Here is an 18,863-nt window from a genome sequence, read left to right on the forward strand (position 1 = left end):
TGTAAATTTGCTACTGTTACAGATCATCCTGTCAATATCTGTGCTGTCCAGTGGTCTTAGGCAACCCCTGTGAAAGGATCATTCAGCCCCTAAAGGGGTCATGGCCCACAGGTTGAGAACTCCTGGGCTAGGGCTTTCATAAACTTTCAAGCTAATTAGTAACTTATAGAGAAGACACGGCTAGCTTTTTCCTGAACTCCTCATTAGACTTGGAGTTGATTGAATTTTTCCCTCATTTCATGTATTTTAAATACTTTTTTAAAAAGATTTATTTATGTATTTTATGTATAGGAACACTTTGTCTGCATGTATATCTGCATACCAGAAGAGGATATCAGACAGTTGTGAGCTGCCATGTGGGTTCTGGGAATTGAACTCAGGACCTCTGGAAGAGCAGTGAGTGCTCTTAACCACTGAGCCATCTCTCCAGCCCCTTAAGTACATTTCAAATAGTTCTGTGTGTTACTGTCACACTCTGGGTAGTGAAGCCATTTCGGGGAAGGAGGTAGGTGACCACTACAGAAAGGTGCCGGTTAGTCTGATCGCAGTAATGAGTGTGGGTTGTAACCCACACTTCAGAGGAGCTGTCAGGCTAGACCACTGAGCGCAGACATGACGTAGAGGCATCTGGCACACCTGCAGGAGCCTGCCCCAGAGGACACATCCTGGGACGGATGAGTAGCTGTCCTGCAGTGTCCTGAGGCATCGCTGCTTGAGTCATGAGGGAGGGCCGCTGACTGACTCAAGAAGGTAGTGATGTGCAGCGCATGTGCGCGTGTGCCTCACGTGCTGCTTCATCGATGGCGAGGTCCAGGCTCACCGTCAGCCTGGAGCATGAAGTGGATTCTAATTCTGTATGCTTTGTTTTACCTTGCAGATGGTACTGCCAGAGGTCCAGACACAGATTGGAAAGAAGTAGGTATTTTTAAATATGAAGACTAATGTTTATGACTCAAATAACTGTGAGTTAATAGTGAAAGGTATCTTTTCACTGTTAGTGTGATGGGATAAAATCAATTTAAATTTATTGTTAAATATTGCTAATGAAAATGTCTTCAATTTTAGTTCTTGTTTTCTTCTAACTACAAAAAAAAGTCTTAATAGTTTTTCATTGAAATATGAAACAGGCTTATTATTTTTTTTTTCACAAAAGTAATTCTGGCTGGGTGGTGGTAGCATATGCCTTTAATCCCAGCACTCAGGAGGCAGAGGCAGGCAGATCTTTAGTGAGTTCGAGGCCAGCCTGGTCTTCAGAGTGAGATCCAGGTCAGGTACCAAAACTACATAGAGAAATTCTGTCTTGAAAAACAAAAACAAAACAAATTCTGTCATTGTGTTTGGGTAATCTAAAGTTGTTAGATAGCATAGCACATTGTGAAAAGAATAAGATACATGACTTTATTGGCAGATTTTGACTGTAAAAACCACTGATAGGCCTGAGAAAAACTATTTGGGATGAAGGAGTAAAGAAAAATAATTGACTGTAAGTCCTAGGATGCTTGCAGAGTCCACAGTCTTGAGTGTGTGCCTGTCCTTTAAACTAGCCACTTGTTTGTGTTTGAAATGGAGATCTATGAGGGATGAAAACATGAAATTGCCTGTAGTACCTGAATGTTATTTATAGCTTGACCTTTTCAACAAATACTTTAATTGTGTGCAGGAAAGGCTCACCTAAACTTGCATGTCAGCTGAGGAGTGCTAGATTGCATTCTTAAAAATATCTGCCACTGGGTTATCCCTCCTTTGGACTTGCTCACTCTGTGGCAGTGTGCTTAAAGTGCTTGGAGAGCAGAGCTCACTTGGCACTGCCTTTGGAGCCGAGGCTCTTCATGGGGTAGACTGTGTTTGCTTTGTCTGCAGATACTATGGGAAAGAAAAGTGCAGATGAACTTACGCCGTAAGTAAGGCAGCTTAGAACTTGGGAGTCACCTCTAAACCACTCACCATATCTTGTCCCCCCTTTTTTTCTACAGCTGTATAGAAAGAGGCATATACAGAGAAAAGAGGCTCAGAGAATGCGGCATCTGATGTTCCTGCCATCATCAACCCACTCTATCCCATTTTGTCCCATTCCTGTCTACCCCTACCCCATGCCCTTTCCTTCCGCCTCGCTGCTTCCTCCAGGAATCATTGGTGGTGAATATGATACGAGGCCGATACTGCCCAGTGTTGGGGACCCAGCCAACTCACTCATCCCAAGGCCAGGGGAGATACCTAGCCCGTTTCCGCCACTCAGACCACGGTTTGATCCTATTGGTCCACTTCCAGGACCTAACCCCCTTTTGCCAGGAAGAGGTGGCCCCAACAACAGATTTCCCTTCAGACCCAGCAGGGGTCAGCCAACTGACAGCCGGCTACCATTCCTGTGACCAATTTGGAGACTTTATTGAAACCACAGATGCTCTTTCCTTGGACGCTGATCTCTGCTGTCAGTTTCTGGTTGTGGCAGTGAAAACCTTAAACTTAATTGGCAACTAGGACAAGGTTACTCAAAGCTGAGTTGGCTTTGGGAATACTTGACTGCTGGTCTCTGCTCTGGATTCACCTCTGGGATGGAGCTGCGGTACTGATAATGTTCTGTACTAGATTAATAAAAGCAAAAATTATATGGTGGTCTTGACTTTTGTTAAAGATACATTTAGTAGCCAAACCTTATTCATACCGTTAATTTGTATGTTTGAAAATTGCCAGGGTGCTGCTGAGTGTGAGGAGGTGACTGATACGGCGGTGTCTGCTTTTGTTCTGCAGTGGTGTCAGTGAGGTGAAAGCTGAGCTTGCAAATCTTGATAAAAGCTGAGCTAGTTTGCTTGAACCTGGAGGGATCCATCTCTTCCTTTATGAGCAGCTTTTCTGGATTCTGTGAGGAACTTCTAGGACCCTGAAGACCATTGGGGTGGTGCAGACTTGTTACCGCTGGGATTCCCCCTTGTGTTTTGGTGTCTGAGACATTGGGTCTGACAGCAGAGTTCTTCAGCCGCTGTCAGGTACTTGTTCAAGGATAGCCCCCTTTTACTGGAAGAATGTTATGCTTCTAAGACGTAAAATACTCAAAATTCAACATTTATTTATTCTACAGAAAAGGCCCAAACACAAATGACTCACACAGATAACTAGGAACATGCTCCAGTGACAAACTGAAATTGGAACTGCCACACAGGGGTCAGACGCTGTTAGCATTGCAGGAAATGGGAACAGTGCCCAAACGCTGTTTTTAAAAACCTGTTTTGCATATTAGGAAATGGCCTGGAATGTATGCTGCAGGAATATTTGGAGTCCTGTATTCAAGTGCGACTTGGCTACATGTGTGTTTTGAGTCTTTGCATCACAGTGAAGAAAATTCAGTCTGGTATTTCTATAAGCCATGTGATCTTTAACGAAGAAGAGGATTTGGGCTGCTTATGTTTCTATCATCTATAGGACAGTCTTCTTAATGTCCACTGAATTGTGGCTGAAAGCGTCATCCTGAAGTTTTGATTGATCTAGATTCCATTTCAAAACATGTCTTTGTGGCTGGATGTTAAGTTGCCCCATGTAGAGTGTGTGTGTGTGTGTATGTGTGCACATGCACTCGTGCCCTCAGATTCATGGGAAACTGAAGACCAGAGCACCAAATACAAGTTTTCAGAACACAGTCACTTCCAAATGGGCCCTGGGAGGCCCCTGATGGTGCTGGTCCAGCCTCACTCGACTTAACTGGCAGATGTTGCGAGTTTGAGTTTAAGGTAATGAAAGAGTGCTCTCAACCTAAACTTAGGCACCTCTCAAAAATGTGTATTAGAGTCCTCAAAGCATTTCCTCTTGATTAGCAGCTAATTTTACATTTAGAAGCTTAGAATCTTGCATCCTTGTCATTAGGCTTTTGAGCTTTGTGTATTGCTGATAACGTGAATGGAATCATGGCTTGGTAGCAGCTTGTTCCCTGCATGGCTCGTGATGTCATTTCCATGCATTGTAACGGGAGCAGGATGGCCTAGAAGCCTATTGCACATGCTTGAGAACGGTGCCGCTCCAGCGCATTGGCTTGTAGTAGCCTTCCATCTCTCTTGGCCCCTAAGTTCTCCTATAGCCACGTTTTAGTAATGGGAGCTTACTTCTCCCCATACCACTATAAACAGAAAATGCCCATTTGGCATGGCTGGTAATTCAGTCTTGGGAAGAACCCTTACCAACGTGTGTAAACCCCTGAATTCTCTCGCTCTTTGCTCAGTTCTTAGTTGCTGAGGTCACTGCTTCACTGGATAGCTCCATAATTCTTAACCGGTGGAGCCAGATATTCTTCCCTTTTTCCTTTGCTTCTTCTGTTCAGAATTGGTTCCCAGGCCTGTTTTTCTCCTACCCTGCCGATTTGAACCTTGGAGAAGAGCTGGACAGGTGCTCTGCTGTGCCCTAGTGCGGGCAATGCTTTTAAGTACTTGGCATGGATAAGGTTAGGGCAGTATGCTTGGCAAGTCATGTGAAGATGTGTGTACACATCTGTCTCACTTGGCCTGGAGGAACTCGGATGAGCCTAGACCGACTGCTCATTGAGCCCTTAGGCTCTACCTTTCTCTGCTTCCCTAGTTTTGAGATTACAAGTGCTCACCACCATGCCCAGCTTTTGAATGCAGGTCCTTGGGTTGCATTGCAAACTTTTAACTGACTGCACTGTATTTCTCCAGCCCCTAAAGATTTAATTTGAGCTGACTTCATGCTTTCCCTACTGGGAATCCCAAATGAGTTGTAACACTTGTTTTTGATATTCTAAAGTAAAATGTTGGTTGTAAGAAGTGTTAACTTGAGCCTTCTTGAGTCTTAGTGAAAAGCTATGGGTGGGCGTTTTTGTTTTTCCCTCTAGGTCTACCAGTTAGATCTGAATGTGAAGCCTGGGTATGTGTTTCATCAATCTGGGCTCGTGTTTTGTGGGAGCACAAGAGAGCTCTGTGCTTGATAAATGGATCAATCAGCCTTGCTTGCCGCCTAACCTTCCCATTTGTCTTCACTCAAGCCCAAAGTGCTGCCTCCTAGTAAAGTCTAAATATTAAACAGTTTAATCAGCTGCTCAGGTCTAGGACAGCATCTGACACCAGCTTAGTTGTATCAGCCAGTTTGGCTCTGGGATAGGAAACTAGAGATACAGTGAAAGGGCTCTTGCAGTGAATGGGCTGGTCCCTGTGACAGTTAGGTTACCACTTGTACGTGCAAGGCTGGCTTAACCAGCGCCTGTGACTAATGTGCAGCTACTCACCACTTCTGTGTACACAAAATGAGCCACCAAGCTGTAACAAAGGACAAGGGAGCTGGTGCACACTGTCCAGGGACTTGTTTACAAAGCTGAGCTATGTTTGGTTGGTACAGCTGCAAGGCTCTCATGTAGACCGACACTTCCTTTCCTGGGTCTTGGCCTTGGCTATATGTATGCCAGCAGCATGGTCCTGGGAGTGCGCATTGCTACCACCTCTAACCCATGCTGACCTGGGCTACTCCCTGGCTTCCAGGAAATTGTGTACCCCAGGAGTATGCTCCCCAGGGGCTAGAGTCTTCATCTCATTCTGTCTGCTCCCCTTCCTTTCCAGATCCAGTGCAGAGGAGGTCTTTGGGGATTAAATAAGAGAGAGGGAGGGAGGGAGGGAGGGAGGGAGGGAGATCTCCAATCCTTTTTTTTTTTTTTTTGGTTTTTCGAGACAGGGTTTCTCTGTGTAGCTTTGCGCCTTTCCTGGAACTCACTCTGTAGCCCAGGCTGGCCTCGAACTCACAGAGATCCGCCTGGCTCTGCCTCCCGAGTGCTAGGATTAAAGGCGTGCGCCACCACCGCCCGGCTCCAATCCTTTTTTTTTAAAGATTTATTATGTATACAGTGTTCTGCCTGCTTGTATCCCTGCAGGCAAGAAGAGGACACCAGATCTCATTATAGGTGGTTGTGATCCGCCATGTGGTTGCTGGAAATTGAACTCAGGACCTCTGAAAGAGCAGTCAGTGCTCTTAACCATTGAGCCATCTCTCCAGCTCCATGAGGATCTCCAATCTTAATCTGTCACATACATGTCACTAATTTCCTAAGTTTCTAGGAGAGTCACCTAAGGAGAGTCCTGAACACCCACCTGCCTCTGAGCAGCTGTTCCTAGCTCCTGTGCCAGATCCCATGTGCCCAGCCAGCTTGCTTCTCTGGTACCTCTTTCCTGGATATTCACAAGAGAACTTGTGGAGCAGTGGCTATTCAGTGACATGGAGTTTTCAACTGATTTTTTTTTTTAATGAGAGTGAAGAACTGTCACTCCTGATAGTCCAGGAGTAGAGCCAGCTGCATTCTGGGAGTGACTGCCGCAGCCCAGAGGCCTTGGGAGGTGAAGGAAAGGGAAGTGGTGTGCATGTTCTGTGCCATCTGGTGTGGAGGAAGCTTGCTGTGGCTGTTTTGGGGGCTGTGTTTGGAAGGCCCTGGTTATTGTACACAAATTGAATGGGTCTTTGTTGTGTCTCAGCTTCATGAAGTCATTGCTATTGTTTGGGTCAAAGTTGTGAAAGATAGCAAAACCCAGTAAATAGAACCCTTCAGAATCTATTTACTGTGACGCCTCCCCTTTCCTTTTGCCCTTTTCTACCTCTAAATGTCACAATTATTGAAGGTTGAAGTTTTGGGAGCAACATGGACTAGCTTATGGGTGAAAACAATCCACTGGAGAGAGATGTGGACTCCACGGACCTGTATATACCCTTGGCCTCTGTTTTCATTCCCAGCCCAGTTGGAAGTTATTCAGAGTGCTGGCTATAGTCTAGTGTTACATCATGGATCGAGACATAGTTGGCAGGATTATAAAATCAGGATGCCTGGCCTGATTCAGATTTTGAGAGACATTTGTGCTACTATAGTTGGGATCCTGGACAGATGCCATTGAATGCTGAGATGTTTTTAGGGACAGAATATAAGTGAGAATATTTTGGCCACATGGTCATTTACGGAGCTCTTGGTTCTGTCTATCAAAGGGGCAGGTCCCTAGCAGGGGTGGCGATGGCATGGAAACATATCCATCCCTGCCCTGCTTCAGAATGGCAGCCCAACCTCAGCAGGCCTCCAGAACACCCAGAGGCTGATCCAGCTGCAGGTCTGAGCCCTCTCACTACAAGCTCATATTCCTGTTATCTGAAGCAAAGTTTCCTCTGCCTTTAAAACTAAAATCTGTCCAGAGCCATGGTCTACACTAGAAGGAATTTCCTGCTGCCTGTTACTCCACGATGTGTCTGGAGCTGTGGTTTATTACTGAGACATGGGTGATGGCTGCCACAGGTGTCCACCATGTTCTTAACCGCCTAAAGTGTGGCTTCTGTGATGTTATATCAGCAATACTATCTTACGCTTTTCCAGAATGCCAGGTCATCCCCCACCCCCACCCCCCTGTGTGAGACTGCTTGAATCTTACCGACTGGGGCAGAGCTTTCTACGGGAGCAACTTCAACTGTCATTGTCAGGAGCAAAGGGCCCCTCAATCAGGTGAGGCTGGTGTGCTGATTCCCTCCACGTGTGCCTCATGAGTGAGCCCTGGCTTCTCAAGGTCTGGTAGGGAAGCAGTCTGTTACTGAAACAAGTCATCAGGGACCCCCTGGAAAGAGGACTATGGTCTGAAATGAGGTAATGGGGTTTTAACCTCTTACCGCTCCTTTCTTCCTTTCCTTTGTTTTTGTTTTTCAAGACAGAGTTTCTCTGTGTAGTCCTGGCTGTCTTGGAACTCAAAGTGTAGACCAGGCTGGCCTCAAACTCAGAGATCTGCCTGCCTCTGCCTCCCGAGTGCTGGGATTAAAGGGTGCACACCCATGCCCGGCAAGATGTTACATTTTAATGTGTTCATTCTGGTCATTAGCCAGGTGTGTGTGTGTGTGTGTGTAAAATAGAGAGGGAGTGAGGAGAAGGGAGGAAGGTGCTGGGGGACCTGAAAAGGGGACTCACATCTGGTAGATAATCAGAAACAACACCCACATCTTCTTCTGTAGAACTCACTTTAACAGACTATCTTTGACATTTCAAATCTTATCCTCCCCACCGAATCCTTCCTTCTGCTCCACCTAATTTTCTTCAGAGGTTCTAGAGAAAGGTACAAGAGCTAAGTCAGTAGGAGGAGCAGGAGGAAGAAGCAACATTCTGTGAACTCAGACTGACCTTTTTTCTTCCTTTGGATAACCTATCTAAAGCATGGCTTGGGGATGCTGGCCTCAAGACCTCCTCTCCCTCACCGGGCAGTGGGTGGGGGGCAGGAGAATGTATTGACCCTTGTGCCATGTGTCTTACCACATTCTAGGTCATCCCCATTGTCCTCAAGGAGCATTCTGGAAGTATTTGCCAGCCTCATTCTATGATAGAAGAGCAGTTGGGCAAAATGAGGAAGATGTGCCTCAGGGACTGTCCTGTATACACTGAACTCATTGGAACTTAGGAATAAAAGAGGTTGGGCTTTGTTGGTGCTGGGAGGGGTCTGGGCCTTCAGAAGATCACTCCTCACTTCACACCACAGCATATTTGCTATTGAGTAGTCAGTTCCAACTATGCCAGAAGCCCTGTGGTCTACAGCTCCAAATTATGGCCTCAGTGGTCACTGGACCTACACAACGTAGACTTACAGCTGCTGTTTATTCCTCCAAGCCAAGAATATGGAAAGAGAGGCCAAGGAGGGCTTCTGAAATAATTCTGGTGCGCTTGTTCTCCATATTGACTTGATCATGAGGGAGGGAGAAGGCAAGAAGGAAGAGGGTGACCCCAAGGGCCAAAAGGATCTCTGCAGCCATGGCCAAAGCTGCCACTTTGGGTGCTGAGCTGATCCCTGCTGGAAACCAGCTTGAAGGTGCATTCTGCAGAAATGCAGGATTCTAAGTGAGCCAAGGCAGGAGAGGGTCTCTACCCTTGTCTCTGCCACTCCAGTCTGGGCTGGGAGGATGATGAACCGCTGGGTGTGGCAGTTCATTCGTGCAGTCTCAGCTCTTGGGAGGCTGATAAAGAGGGAGAATCAGCATGAGTTTGAGAGTTGCATGAGCTATATAAGTTTTAGGCCAGCCTGAGTTGCTGAATGAGTCTGTTTCAAGAAAACAAGCAGAAAACTCCCCAGAAACTACAATGACTGCTTCTACTCCTGGAGACTTGGAAAAGCCTCGGATGATCACCAAGCAATCTGCAGAAGCAGAAGCAGAAGCAGAAGCTGTGTAGTTAGTAACTTCCCTCCCTCAACACCATGCAAGGAAGGCATACCACAGGTGGCCAGCAGGGCTGTACAGATACGCATGGCTGTGTTCTGATGTCCTGGGTCGTCTTGGGACCAGGACACTGTTCTGGCACCTACAGTGTTTCTAGCACCAGGTGCTTGGTGATGTGATCCGGGAGGCGGTCTGGTGTCAGGGAAGGAGCAAAGGAGCACTGGAGGGGGAGTCAGGACCACTTTGCCTAGCTCTGCGGCAAACTATCCTCGTCATAATGACTAAAACAAGGTTGGAGTGGAACTTTTTCTGGAAGAAATTCCAAAAGGCTTCAATGTGTGTTCTGTATTCTGTGTCTCCTAAAGAGAAACACACGCACTGTTTCTGAGGGCTGTCTCACCAGGAGACCTTTTGGAAATTGAGTGGCCTATTGACACCTTGTTCAGAGCAGGTAAAATGCCGAACCATATAGACTCCATCACCATGTCTTCTGATCCTGCGACAGGGAGCTATCCACTCTCTCTGGTTTCCCATCTAGCCTTAAGGAGGAAAAAGAACAGATTCTGTGTGAGGTCAGAGAGGCACAATCCTGTAATGCTCTCCACAGGGGGCACAGGCTCTCTCCTCTGGATTCTTGCTGTTGGCTCTAAGCATGGGTAGCATTATGTGTGGTTCCCTCTGTTCTGTTCTGAAAGGCCCCACTTGTTGCAGAGGGTCTAGCTTCTTTCTGTTGGCATCAAGGTCCCTGTGAGGGCCAGCTGAGATGGGGCCTTTGTCAGCCTGCTCCCGGCAAGGATGGCACTAGCTTGCTTTAGGTATGTGGTAGGCTCCTGGGCTGGGCTTCCCTATTTCTGTTTGCAAAAACACCATTAAAAAGTATTGCCTCTTATGTTGCTGAGGTCCGACTACAATGTCTGCATTTGATGAAAGAGAGTCAAGGCCTCAAAGAGGGCCTCTGCCCAAAGGCAAGCAAAACACTAATAAGAACGCAAAAAATGAGCCACATAGACATCTCACTCGGTACCAGTGGCAGGGGAGCAAGCATATGGTGGGTGTAATGACGCCTTGTCTGTCTGGAAGGCCCGTGTTGAGGAACCCAGGGGCTCTCAAGGCTACAGCTCAGTCAGACGGCATTGGAATGTCATGGTCAAGGAGGTGGGAATGCATATAGATCATCAGTTCCTGGGTCAGAGGCATCTAGGAAGCGTGTTTCCACCAGGAACCAAGGCTGAGAAGGAGGGAACCAGAGAAAGGCTCCAGTCACTGAGTCTTCCTGCCCTCCAGCTTAGGTGGGGCTAGTCAGAGAAGAGGCTGGCAAAGGACTTCCTCAGGTTGCGGATGGTCTCGGCCTTGGCCTCATCTTCACTTGGGGTCCCTCGATGGGAGGCATCTGATGTGCTGAGGCTGTTCGTCAGGGACTGAGATTTGCTGAAACAGAAAGCAAGGTTTTGAGGATGGTTATGGCTGGGACTTCCAAGGGAATGAGTCTGGGACTGGCTCTAAGGTTGGCTGAGCCCAGTCATCAAAAGATGGTGAGACCAGAAACCAGGCATCACAGTGTGTATGATGTTAGCCTAGAATTTGCAAGGTGGGAGGTATTGCCTTCATTTTCTTAGGTATTGAAATCGGTATTCCCAGAGGCAAGTATTTGGCTTGGATAGACCTTCCAGGAAGAAGTCGGGAACATGTACAGCTTCCATTCTCCCCCCCTCCCCCCCACAACCCCAGGCTGCCCTGTAATTTGTGGGACCGTTTCAGCCTTAGTGGGCTAAGTCAGGCTCCAGTTCTTCTCACAGAGTTCCCAGCATTAGCTGAGACACCAGGCAGTCCCTGTTCTAGATCCTCAGCTGAGGGAGGCCCGTGGGCATGTCTGTGAGGACTGCCCTGCTTGTTAATCGATGTAGGAGGGCCTGGCCACTGTGGGCGGCACCATTCCCTGGACAGGTGGCTTTGGGCTATGAGAGAGAGCTGGCTAAGTAGGGGTGAGTGAGCAAGTGAGCCAACAACATTTCTCCATAGTTTCTGCTTCAAGTTCCTGTTGGAGTTCACTTCCTGATTCCTCTCAATGATAAACTGTGACCTGGGAGCTGAAACAAATCCTCTCCTCCCCTAAGTTGTTTAGAAAACAATTTTTCAAGATTTTTATTTGTATTTTATGTGCATGGGTGCTTTGCCTGCATGTATCTCTGTGCATTACATGCATGTAGAGCCCATAGAGGCCAGAAGAGGGTGTCAGATCTTCTGGAAATTCAGTTACAGACGGTTGTTAGCCACCATGGGGGTGCTGGGAACCGAACCCTGGTCCTCTAGGAGAATGCTCTTAACCACTGAGCTATCTTCTAGCTTTTCTAAAACTGCTTTTTGTCGGAGCGTTTTATCACAGCAACAGGAAACTAGAACAATCAGGAAACTGATTTGCTTCAGTCACATAAATTTGGGTTTGTTTGTTACATCGCAAGTGGTGACTGATACAGGGATCATGAGGACATGTGGAGCCTAATCTGTTCTCCCCAATTGCTGGTCCCTGCTACACAAATGCCACTCTACAGGTCCACGTGCCCCTCTCCGAATTCTCGGTGAGGTTTTGTTTGGTCCTTTGTCTCTTCGTTCCTGACCCTGAATCAGTAGAATTAGGACACTAATTCTACTCTCGGCCCATTCAGACTTCAGACACTTACTTGAGGTGGGGGTGAGGCGGTGCTGACTTTTGGGGCTCTTCACCCTGCTGGGAGGTGCTGCGGCCCTGCACAGGCGGCCGGGGATGTGAGCCGAGGCTGGCGCTTGGCTTGGAGGCCTGGTTTGGAGAGCTGCCACCAGATGCCCGGGATAGCTGTGGAGAACCTGGGGACCTTTGCTGCTGTGGAGAGCCTGACTGAGGGCTCACAGGCTGTTGGCCCTGTGGGGAAAGCCTCTGTTGGGATGGACTTCTAGATCTGGGAGGCTGAGGAGACTGAGCTTGACGAGAGCCGCCTACAAACAGAAGAAAGGGTTAAGTTTTAATTTGTTTGGGGAATAAATGTGGCTGTGCACTTAACACACATGTTTATATAAACACGTTGTTTATAATGGAAAACAACATAGATGCCAGATCTCAGGGATGTAGTTAGGAACATCAGGAAACAACTGGATGGCAGGGGACATAGCTCCGTTGGTAGCCCGCTTGTCTAGCATGCACGAAACCCTCTAATTGATTTCCAGCATGGCTAAGCATGGCGGTACATGCCTGTAATTCCAGTGTTCAGGAGGCAGATGCAAGAAGATCAGAATTTCAAAGTCATCCTTGATATAGAGAATTCAAGGCCAGCCTGGACTATGTAAGACGTTGTGTTAAAACAAAAACAGTCACAAGAAAGAATCCAGATAATGGGGTGTGGGCCGATTGTCATATGTTATGTCAGGGTAACATTAACTCACCTGTTGACAGTATGTGCTAAGTAGATACCACTAAACAGAAAGAGAAAAAGCAGTTTCTAACATAGCATGTATTTTTTTGTTTTGTTTTTTGTTTTTTGAGACAGAGTTTCTCCATGTAGTTTTGGTGCCTGTCCTGGATCTTGCTCTGTAGACCAGGCTGGCCTCGAACTCACAGAGATCCGCCCGGCTCTGCCTCCCGAGTGCCACTGCCCGACGTATTTGTTTTTCATTTGAGCATTGATGTGTGGAGCCATATAATAAGGAAACACTGGAAGGCTGCACAGAGTGCAGGTGGGCCTCACACTCCAATGCAGGGATGGGTTCGTGGGGCAGTTGCATCAAGATAGGGATTGGACATGCTGTTATAGACAGAACATGTTTTCTTAAACACTCAATGTGACTGCATTTGGAGCAGGGTCTTCAAGGAGGTAATTAAGGTTAAAGGTGAGGTTTTGATGCAATAGGCATGGAGTCCTTATATGAAAAGGAAGAGGTAATTAGGAAGGAAGATATATAGAGTCAAGTGTAGTGACTCGTTTAGGCAGTTGAGGCAGGAGGATTGTGTCAAATTTGAGGCTAGTCTTGGCTATATGGTGAGTGTCAGTCCAGTCTGTGTTCAGAGTGAGACACTATCTCAGATACCAAGACTTAATTCCCACTTGGTGTAAGACTTTCTAAAGACAGTGAACACAAGGAAATGGATTCTTGTCTCTGTGGAAATGAAGAAGGGAAGAGAAGGCCCTGAGGCAAATGGCAAGTCCCTCTGTGACCAAGGTGACAGCCCTTACTAACCACCAGGGAATGTTGGGTATTTCTAGAACATCTGTGCTTCCGGAGAGGCTAGAGAGTGAGCAGTAGAAGGGGTGGGAGACTTGAGAGAAAACCTGGGTGTTTAAGAAGTTTCACAAGTTTTGTATGTTGACCACTTTTGTGTTTTCTCAACCCAGCGCAGGTCAAACAAAACATCTGTTTTCTCCTTTTGTCTTAAGCCCTCCCCCCGCAACCCTGGGTTGATACTATCTTGGAAAACCTGTGTCCTTGTTCAATAACTCATCGACTATTCCATGTATTTCTCCTCTACCACTGGGATCCATCAGGAGATAAGTTGGTTGTTTCTTACAGCTCTTTGGCAAAGCAAACAACTTCATATTTTTCATTTGGGCATATACAGAAAATATTTTGTATATATAATGTTTTCCTAAGCACAGAATTGACCCTAAAAAGATAAAGTTTATTAAAAGAAAACTTCATGTTCACTGAGCTTGAAAATGGGTTCAAAACAAGTTAATAATGTGATTCTGTTATTTATAGAAACTGGTGAAAAACTTTTTAAGTTGGCCTAGTTATTTTCAGTCTGAAAGGTAATTCACTGAACATTTCCTTTAATTGCCTCAATTGGTTTTAAATTAATTATTTTTCAACTCACCCACATGGGAGTTTAGCTACATGTTCCTAAAATAATCTCTCTTTATCAAGCTGCTTCTCCTTGATAAGTAATGAGGAGTAATGAGGACTTGCCCATAGGATAGCGCTGACTCCGTTAGAGGGCTCAGTCCTCACTGCTAATAACGTACAGCTAATGGCAATGATGCGGCTCTTCCTAGTAATACCTGCTATCTTACCAGCAATTCTAATTGAGACTGCTTTTCTGACACATGAAGCCCTTCTCCCCTCTGCCTGACAATAATAATAGTTACAAATGGTCCCAGGCTCTATATTTGCTGCCCTACTAACCCCTGGCTCTGCCGCCTCCTTTCCCTCACGTTCCAAGACTAACTCTTTAAACCTTTGAATGGCACCTCCTTAAAAAGAAGAGTGTAGCTGGGCAGTGGTGGCACATGCCTTTAATCCCAGAACTTGGAAGGAAGAGGCAGACAGATCCCTGTGAGTTTAAGGCCAGCCTAGTCTACAGAGTGAGTTCCAGGACAGCCAGAGCTATACACAGAGAAACCCTGCCTAAATAAATAAATAAATAAATAAATAAATAAATAAATATCGGAGAGCTAGTGTATGCTAATCTCCTCTCTGGCCATTGTCACTGGGGAAATTGAGGTTCAAAGGGGTGTCATGTGGTGGTATTGTGTTCCCCAAAATATTGTGTATCCTAATAAACTTATCTGGGGTCAGAGAACAGAAAAGCCACTAGATAATTTGGATAGGCAGTGTAGCACACGCCTTTAATCCTAGCATTCCAGAGGCAGAAATCCATCTGTTCAAGGCCACATTGGAAATAGCCAGGCATGGTGACACACGCCTTTAATCCCAAGAAGCGAGCCTTTAATCCCAGGGAGTGATGGTAGAAGGCAGAAAGATATATAAGGCATGAAGACCAGAAACTAGAAGCATTTGGCTGGTTAAGCATTTGGCTGGTTAAGCTTTTAGGTTTTAGCAGCACAGTTCAGCTGAGAGCCATTCAGATGTGAGGACACAGAGGCTTCCAGTCTGAGGAAACAAGACCAGCTGAGAAGTTGGCCAGGTGAGGTAGCTGTGGCTTGTTCTGTCTCTCTGATCTTCCAGTGTTCACCCCAATACCTGGCTCAGGTTTGACTTTATTAATAAGAACATTTAAGATCCCTTCTACAGTGTCACCACTCACCTGAACCCGAAAGGTGCTGCCAAGGAACTGGACTGAGCGCATATATACTATACTGCCGGGAGAGCACTACTGTTCATTATACAGGGTTTGCTTCAGTGTTGTCTTAACGGCCCCCAGAGCTCTATGTGTTAGAGGCGTCACCCATGTTTGTGTCACTCTGGGGGTGAAGTGGACGGAAGTTAGGTCACTGGGGACCTAATTCCTCCCTCTCTGCGTCTCTGCTGCCACGAGCAAACTGTCTTCCTCCGTGATGTTCCCTCTGCTGTGAATACTGTGTCGTCACAGGTCCCAAACCCAGGGCCACGTGACTGGACCTCTGAAACAGGAGCCGATAAAGCCTTTCTCCTTTTAGAGCTGAGTTCAGGTGTTTCATCATGGGAACGCAGGGGTGAACGTCTGCCATCTCCTTTTGTTGAACTCTCCCCAATTTCCCCAGAAAAAAGAAGTAAAACCAGCGCAGGTAAGAAGGGCGGGTGGACAAGCACTGTGCGTGGCTAGCAGGTTATCGTCCACAAAATGTTGCTGTTCTTAATGAAAAGGGTTCTGAGTTATTCGAGCTGTGGAGACTTGTCACTACAGAGAATAAAACAAACCTTTGGGAGAAAGACTCAGAAAGAAATGGGGAGGCTAACTTTGGCCTCTAGAATGAACACAGTTTGGGATATGTTATTATATGTCCCCTGCCCCATGAGTGTGTGTGTGTGTGTGTGTGTGTGTGTGTGTGTGTGTATGTGTGTGTACATGCATATATGTATGCACAGGTACAGACCTGCATGAGTGTGTGTGTGTGTGCATGTGCACATCTGTATGCACAGGTAGAAACCTGCATGAGTGTGTGTGTGCACATGCACATCTGTATGCACAGGTACAAACCTGCATGAGTGTGTGTGTGTGCATGTGCACATCTGTATGCACAGGTACAGACCTGCATGAGTGTGTGTACATGTGCACATCTGTATGCACAGGTAGAAACCTGCATGAGTGTGTGTGTGCTCGTGCATAGCTGTATGCACAGGTACCAACCTGCATGTGAAGGTTAGAGGTCAACCTCTGTCCTTTTTTTGACACTAAAACTCTCCCTCTTCTGAGACAGGATCTCATACTGTAACCCAGGCTGGCCTGGCATTGAATTCACCTGGTAGTCCAGACTAGCTTCAAACTCACAATAATCCTCCTGTCTCGGTTTCTTTTGTGCTGGGACTCATCATGCCTTATTTGTTATATTCTGAGAAGACTATGGGACCACAGATACTGAGAATTAAAATGCTACCTAACTGGATTTTGACAAATAATGGTAACTTTCAGTCCACGGTTAAATATAATTTTGACTATTGTGCATACATTTGGAGAATATTAGGGGCAGTCAATTTCAAAGGCATTTATATGAGAAAGTAAGCTAATCTGGATGATTATGTTAAGTAAATGGGGTAATGGGGAAAGGAAAGAAGGAGAGAAGGCTGAAAGGGATGGAGGGAAAGAGGGAAGGAGGAGGGGCTCTTTCACAAAGAGCTGTGGAAGAGGAAGCCATCTGGTGCCCAAGGCCCATTCCTCCCAAGAAGCAATGAATCTGTCGCTTTAATAGATGTGACTAGAAAGTTCAGGACAGGATGGAAATGCCTTCTGTCGAGATTGTAAGGAGGGCATCTCCATGCCAAGCTGCTCTGAAGCCCAATCTGGCCCAGAGCAGCCAGGCTGAGCACACTGATCTGCTACAAGGAACATGCTTGGCAGGTGCTCCCCTGGAGCCCATGCGTGGGAAACCCTCCACACGTGACCTTCCTCCAGCAGGTCTTTAGCTAGTCTCATGATTCTCCCCGCTCTTGTCGTCCATCCCGAATCCACCCTCTAACAAGCCGTGGCTCTTTTGGAGTAGATCAGGGATGGTTCTGTGAAAGAACGTCAGCAGTTGCGCGTATAATGTTCTGGGCTTCTTCTTTTTCTCTTTCTCACTCTGGCTGGTTGGCTCACAAATGTATACTCAGGCACCACTAGTGGCTGGAAATAACATTTCCCAGAAGGTTTGAGCGTCCAGGCTTGAAAACCTGCCATCTTTCATTGAGCCTTCTGGGCAAAACTTCAGTTTCCTACTTGGGGAAAGGGATACACTGATGCTCCCTCTGCAAAGTGTCTGTGAGGATGGACATGGGGACAGAAGGGAATGGCCCCAGCAAGGGGCCTGGCGGCCCCACTGCACTCTCTTCCTAACTCCTTCCCGACCTTAAGGGGACAGCAGCCCTCCTGACCTCCTCATCCTGCAGATGGAGGGAGTGTGCACAGCCCAAAGATAAAGGATCAGGATGGATTGTCTAGACCAGCAGTTCTCAACCTGTGGGCCACAACGCCTTGGAGGTTGTCAAGTGACCCCTTCACCAAGTTCACCTAAGACCATCAGAAAACACGGATATTTACATTATGATTCATAACAGGGGCAAAATTACAGTTATGAAGTAGTAATGAAAATAATTTTATGGTTGGGGTCAGCACAACATGAGGCACTGTATTAAAGGGCTATAGCATTAGGAAGGTTGAGAATCACTGCTCTAGGCTGTCTTCAGCAACACATTTTTATTGATTTAGTTATTATTTAATCGCTCTGTGTCTATGCACACACCCTTGGGTCCTACCTTACTCCCTGTAGACCAGTGGTTCTCAACCTTCCTTATGGCGTGGCCCTTTAATACAGTTCTCCATGTTGTGGTGACTCTCAAACATAAAATTATTTCATTGCTACTTCATAACTGTAATTTGCTACAGTTATGAACTGTAATGAAATTGGCTGATATGCCGGTTATCCAATCTGTGACCCCCAGGGGGGCCATGACCCACAGGTCGAGAACCCAAAGTCTGCCATTCCAGCTAGACTGCGCTGGTCAACAAGTTCCCGAGAGCTGCCTGTTCCTCCCTTCCTCCAGGGCTGGAGCTACAGGCATGCTTGGCCACGGCCAGCTTAATTACATGAGTGCTGGGGATTTGAACTCACGTTTGCACAGCAAGCGCTCTTCCCTGCTGAGCCCCCTCCCCGGTCCTCCTCTGCACAGCATTTCAATGTCCTCACTGATGCAGTGTTTCTCAGTGGCTGTCCTGAGTCTTACCTTGTGGAGGTGGCCTTGGCTGCGGCTGTCCTAGCTGAGGACCCAGCTGGCCTTGCCCAGGAGATTTTGCAAGTTTAGTTTGTGGACCCTAGAGCGAGAGAAGAGAAAGGAAGCCTGTGGTGGACAGAGTTTCTGGGTGGGAGTCAAGGCCTTATACAGTTTTATTTTATTTTTTTAAAATATCACTGATGTAAGACCCACGATGCATGACTCGTCGGTGTACCTCATGATAGATTTTCAGCGTAGCCATGAAGGATGCTGCATATGCCCCCTCCCTCCTGCTAGCTCCTTGAGTTTAACTCCTATCCCCATGGCTATGAAGGAATGAGTCTCTGTGGGAAAAGCAGGGACTGGGGTTGGAGGAGGATTTGAAACTTGCTTTTCCAGAGGGCCGACCAGCTGGTACATTCTTTGAAGAGGGTCTGGTAGTCCCTGGTGGGGCCTCTGCAGAGGACGGGTGGGAGCTTGCCGGCTTGGGGAGTGGGGAAGCAGGAGACATAATAGTCTGCATTGACTTGTGCTTGGGGAACATAGGACACATGTGTACATGTATTCTTGCACACACAGGTGCACACACCCAAGCTCAGGCCCAAGATGGGGACACAGAAATC

The 18,863-nt window shown here is 46.9% G+C and overlaps 2 protein-coding genes across 7 annotated transcripts in view; one reads left to right on the forward strand and one right to left on the reverse strand.

The window, feature by feature from the left end:
• Fbxo7 (F-box protein 7) overlaps window positions 1-2,608 on the forward strand; it is a 28,258-nt gene extending 25,650 nt beyond the window's left edge. For all 3 annotated transcript variants that reach the window (XM_052752952.1, XM_052752953.1, XM_052752954.1), the window contains exons 8-9: window positions 878-915; window positions 1,974-2,608. In XM_052752952.1, coding sequence (XP_052608912.1) covers window positions 878-915; window positions 1,974-2,369 — 434 coding nt within the window. In that variant the 3' untranslated portion in view covers window positions 2,370-2,608. The remainder of the gene's footprint in view (window positions 1-877; window positions 916-1,973) is intronic.
• Window positions 2,609-3,039: 431 nt separating this feature from the next.
• Syn3 (synapsin III) overlaps window positions 3,040-18,863 on the reverse strand; it is a 454,398-nt gene continuing 438,574 nt past the window's right edge. For all 4 annotated transcript variants that reach the window (XM_052752956.1, XM_052752959.1, XM_052752958.1 and 1 more), the window contains exons 12-14: window positions 18,253-18,340; window positions 11,829-12,120; window positions 3,040-10,578 (exon numbers count right to left, since the gene is read on the reverse strand). In XM_052752956.1, coding sequence (XP_052608916.1) covers window positions 10,446-10,578; window positions 11,829-12,120; window positions 18,253-18,340 — 513 coding nt within the window. In that variant the 3' untranslated portion in view covers window positions 3,040-10,445. The remainder of the gene's footprint in view (window positions 10,579-11,828; window positions 12,121-18,252; window positions 18,341-18,863) is intronic.

This window comes from Peromyscus californicus, unplaced genomic scaffold (assembly GCF_007827085.1).
Source record: "Peromyscus californicus insignis strain IS unplaced genomic scaffold, ASM782708v3 Scaffold_24__1_contigs__length_46423439, whole genome shotgun sequence".
Classification (NCBI taxonomy): domain Eukaryota; kingdom Metazoa; phylum Chordata; class Mammalia; order Rodentia; family Cricetidae; genus Peromyscus; species Peromyscus californicus.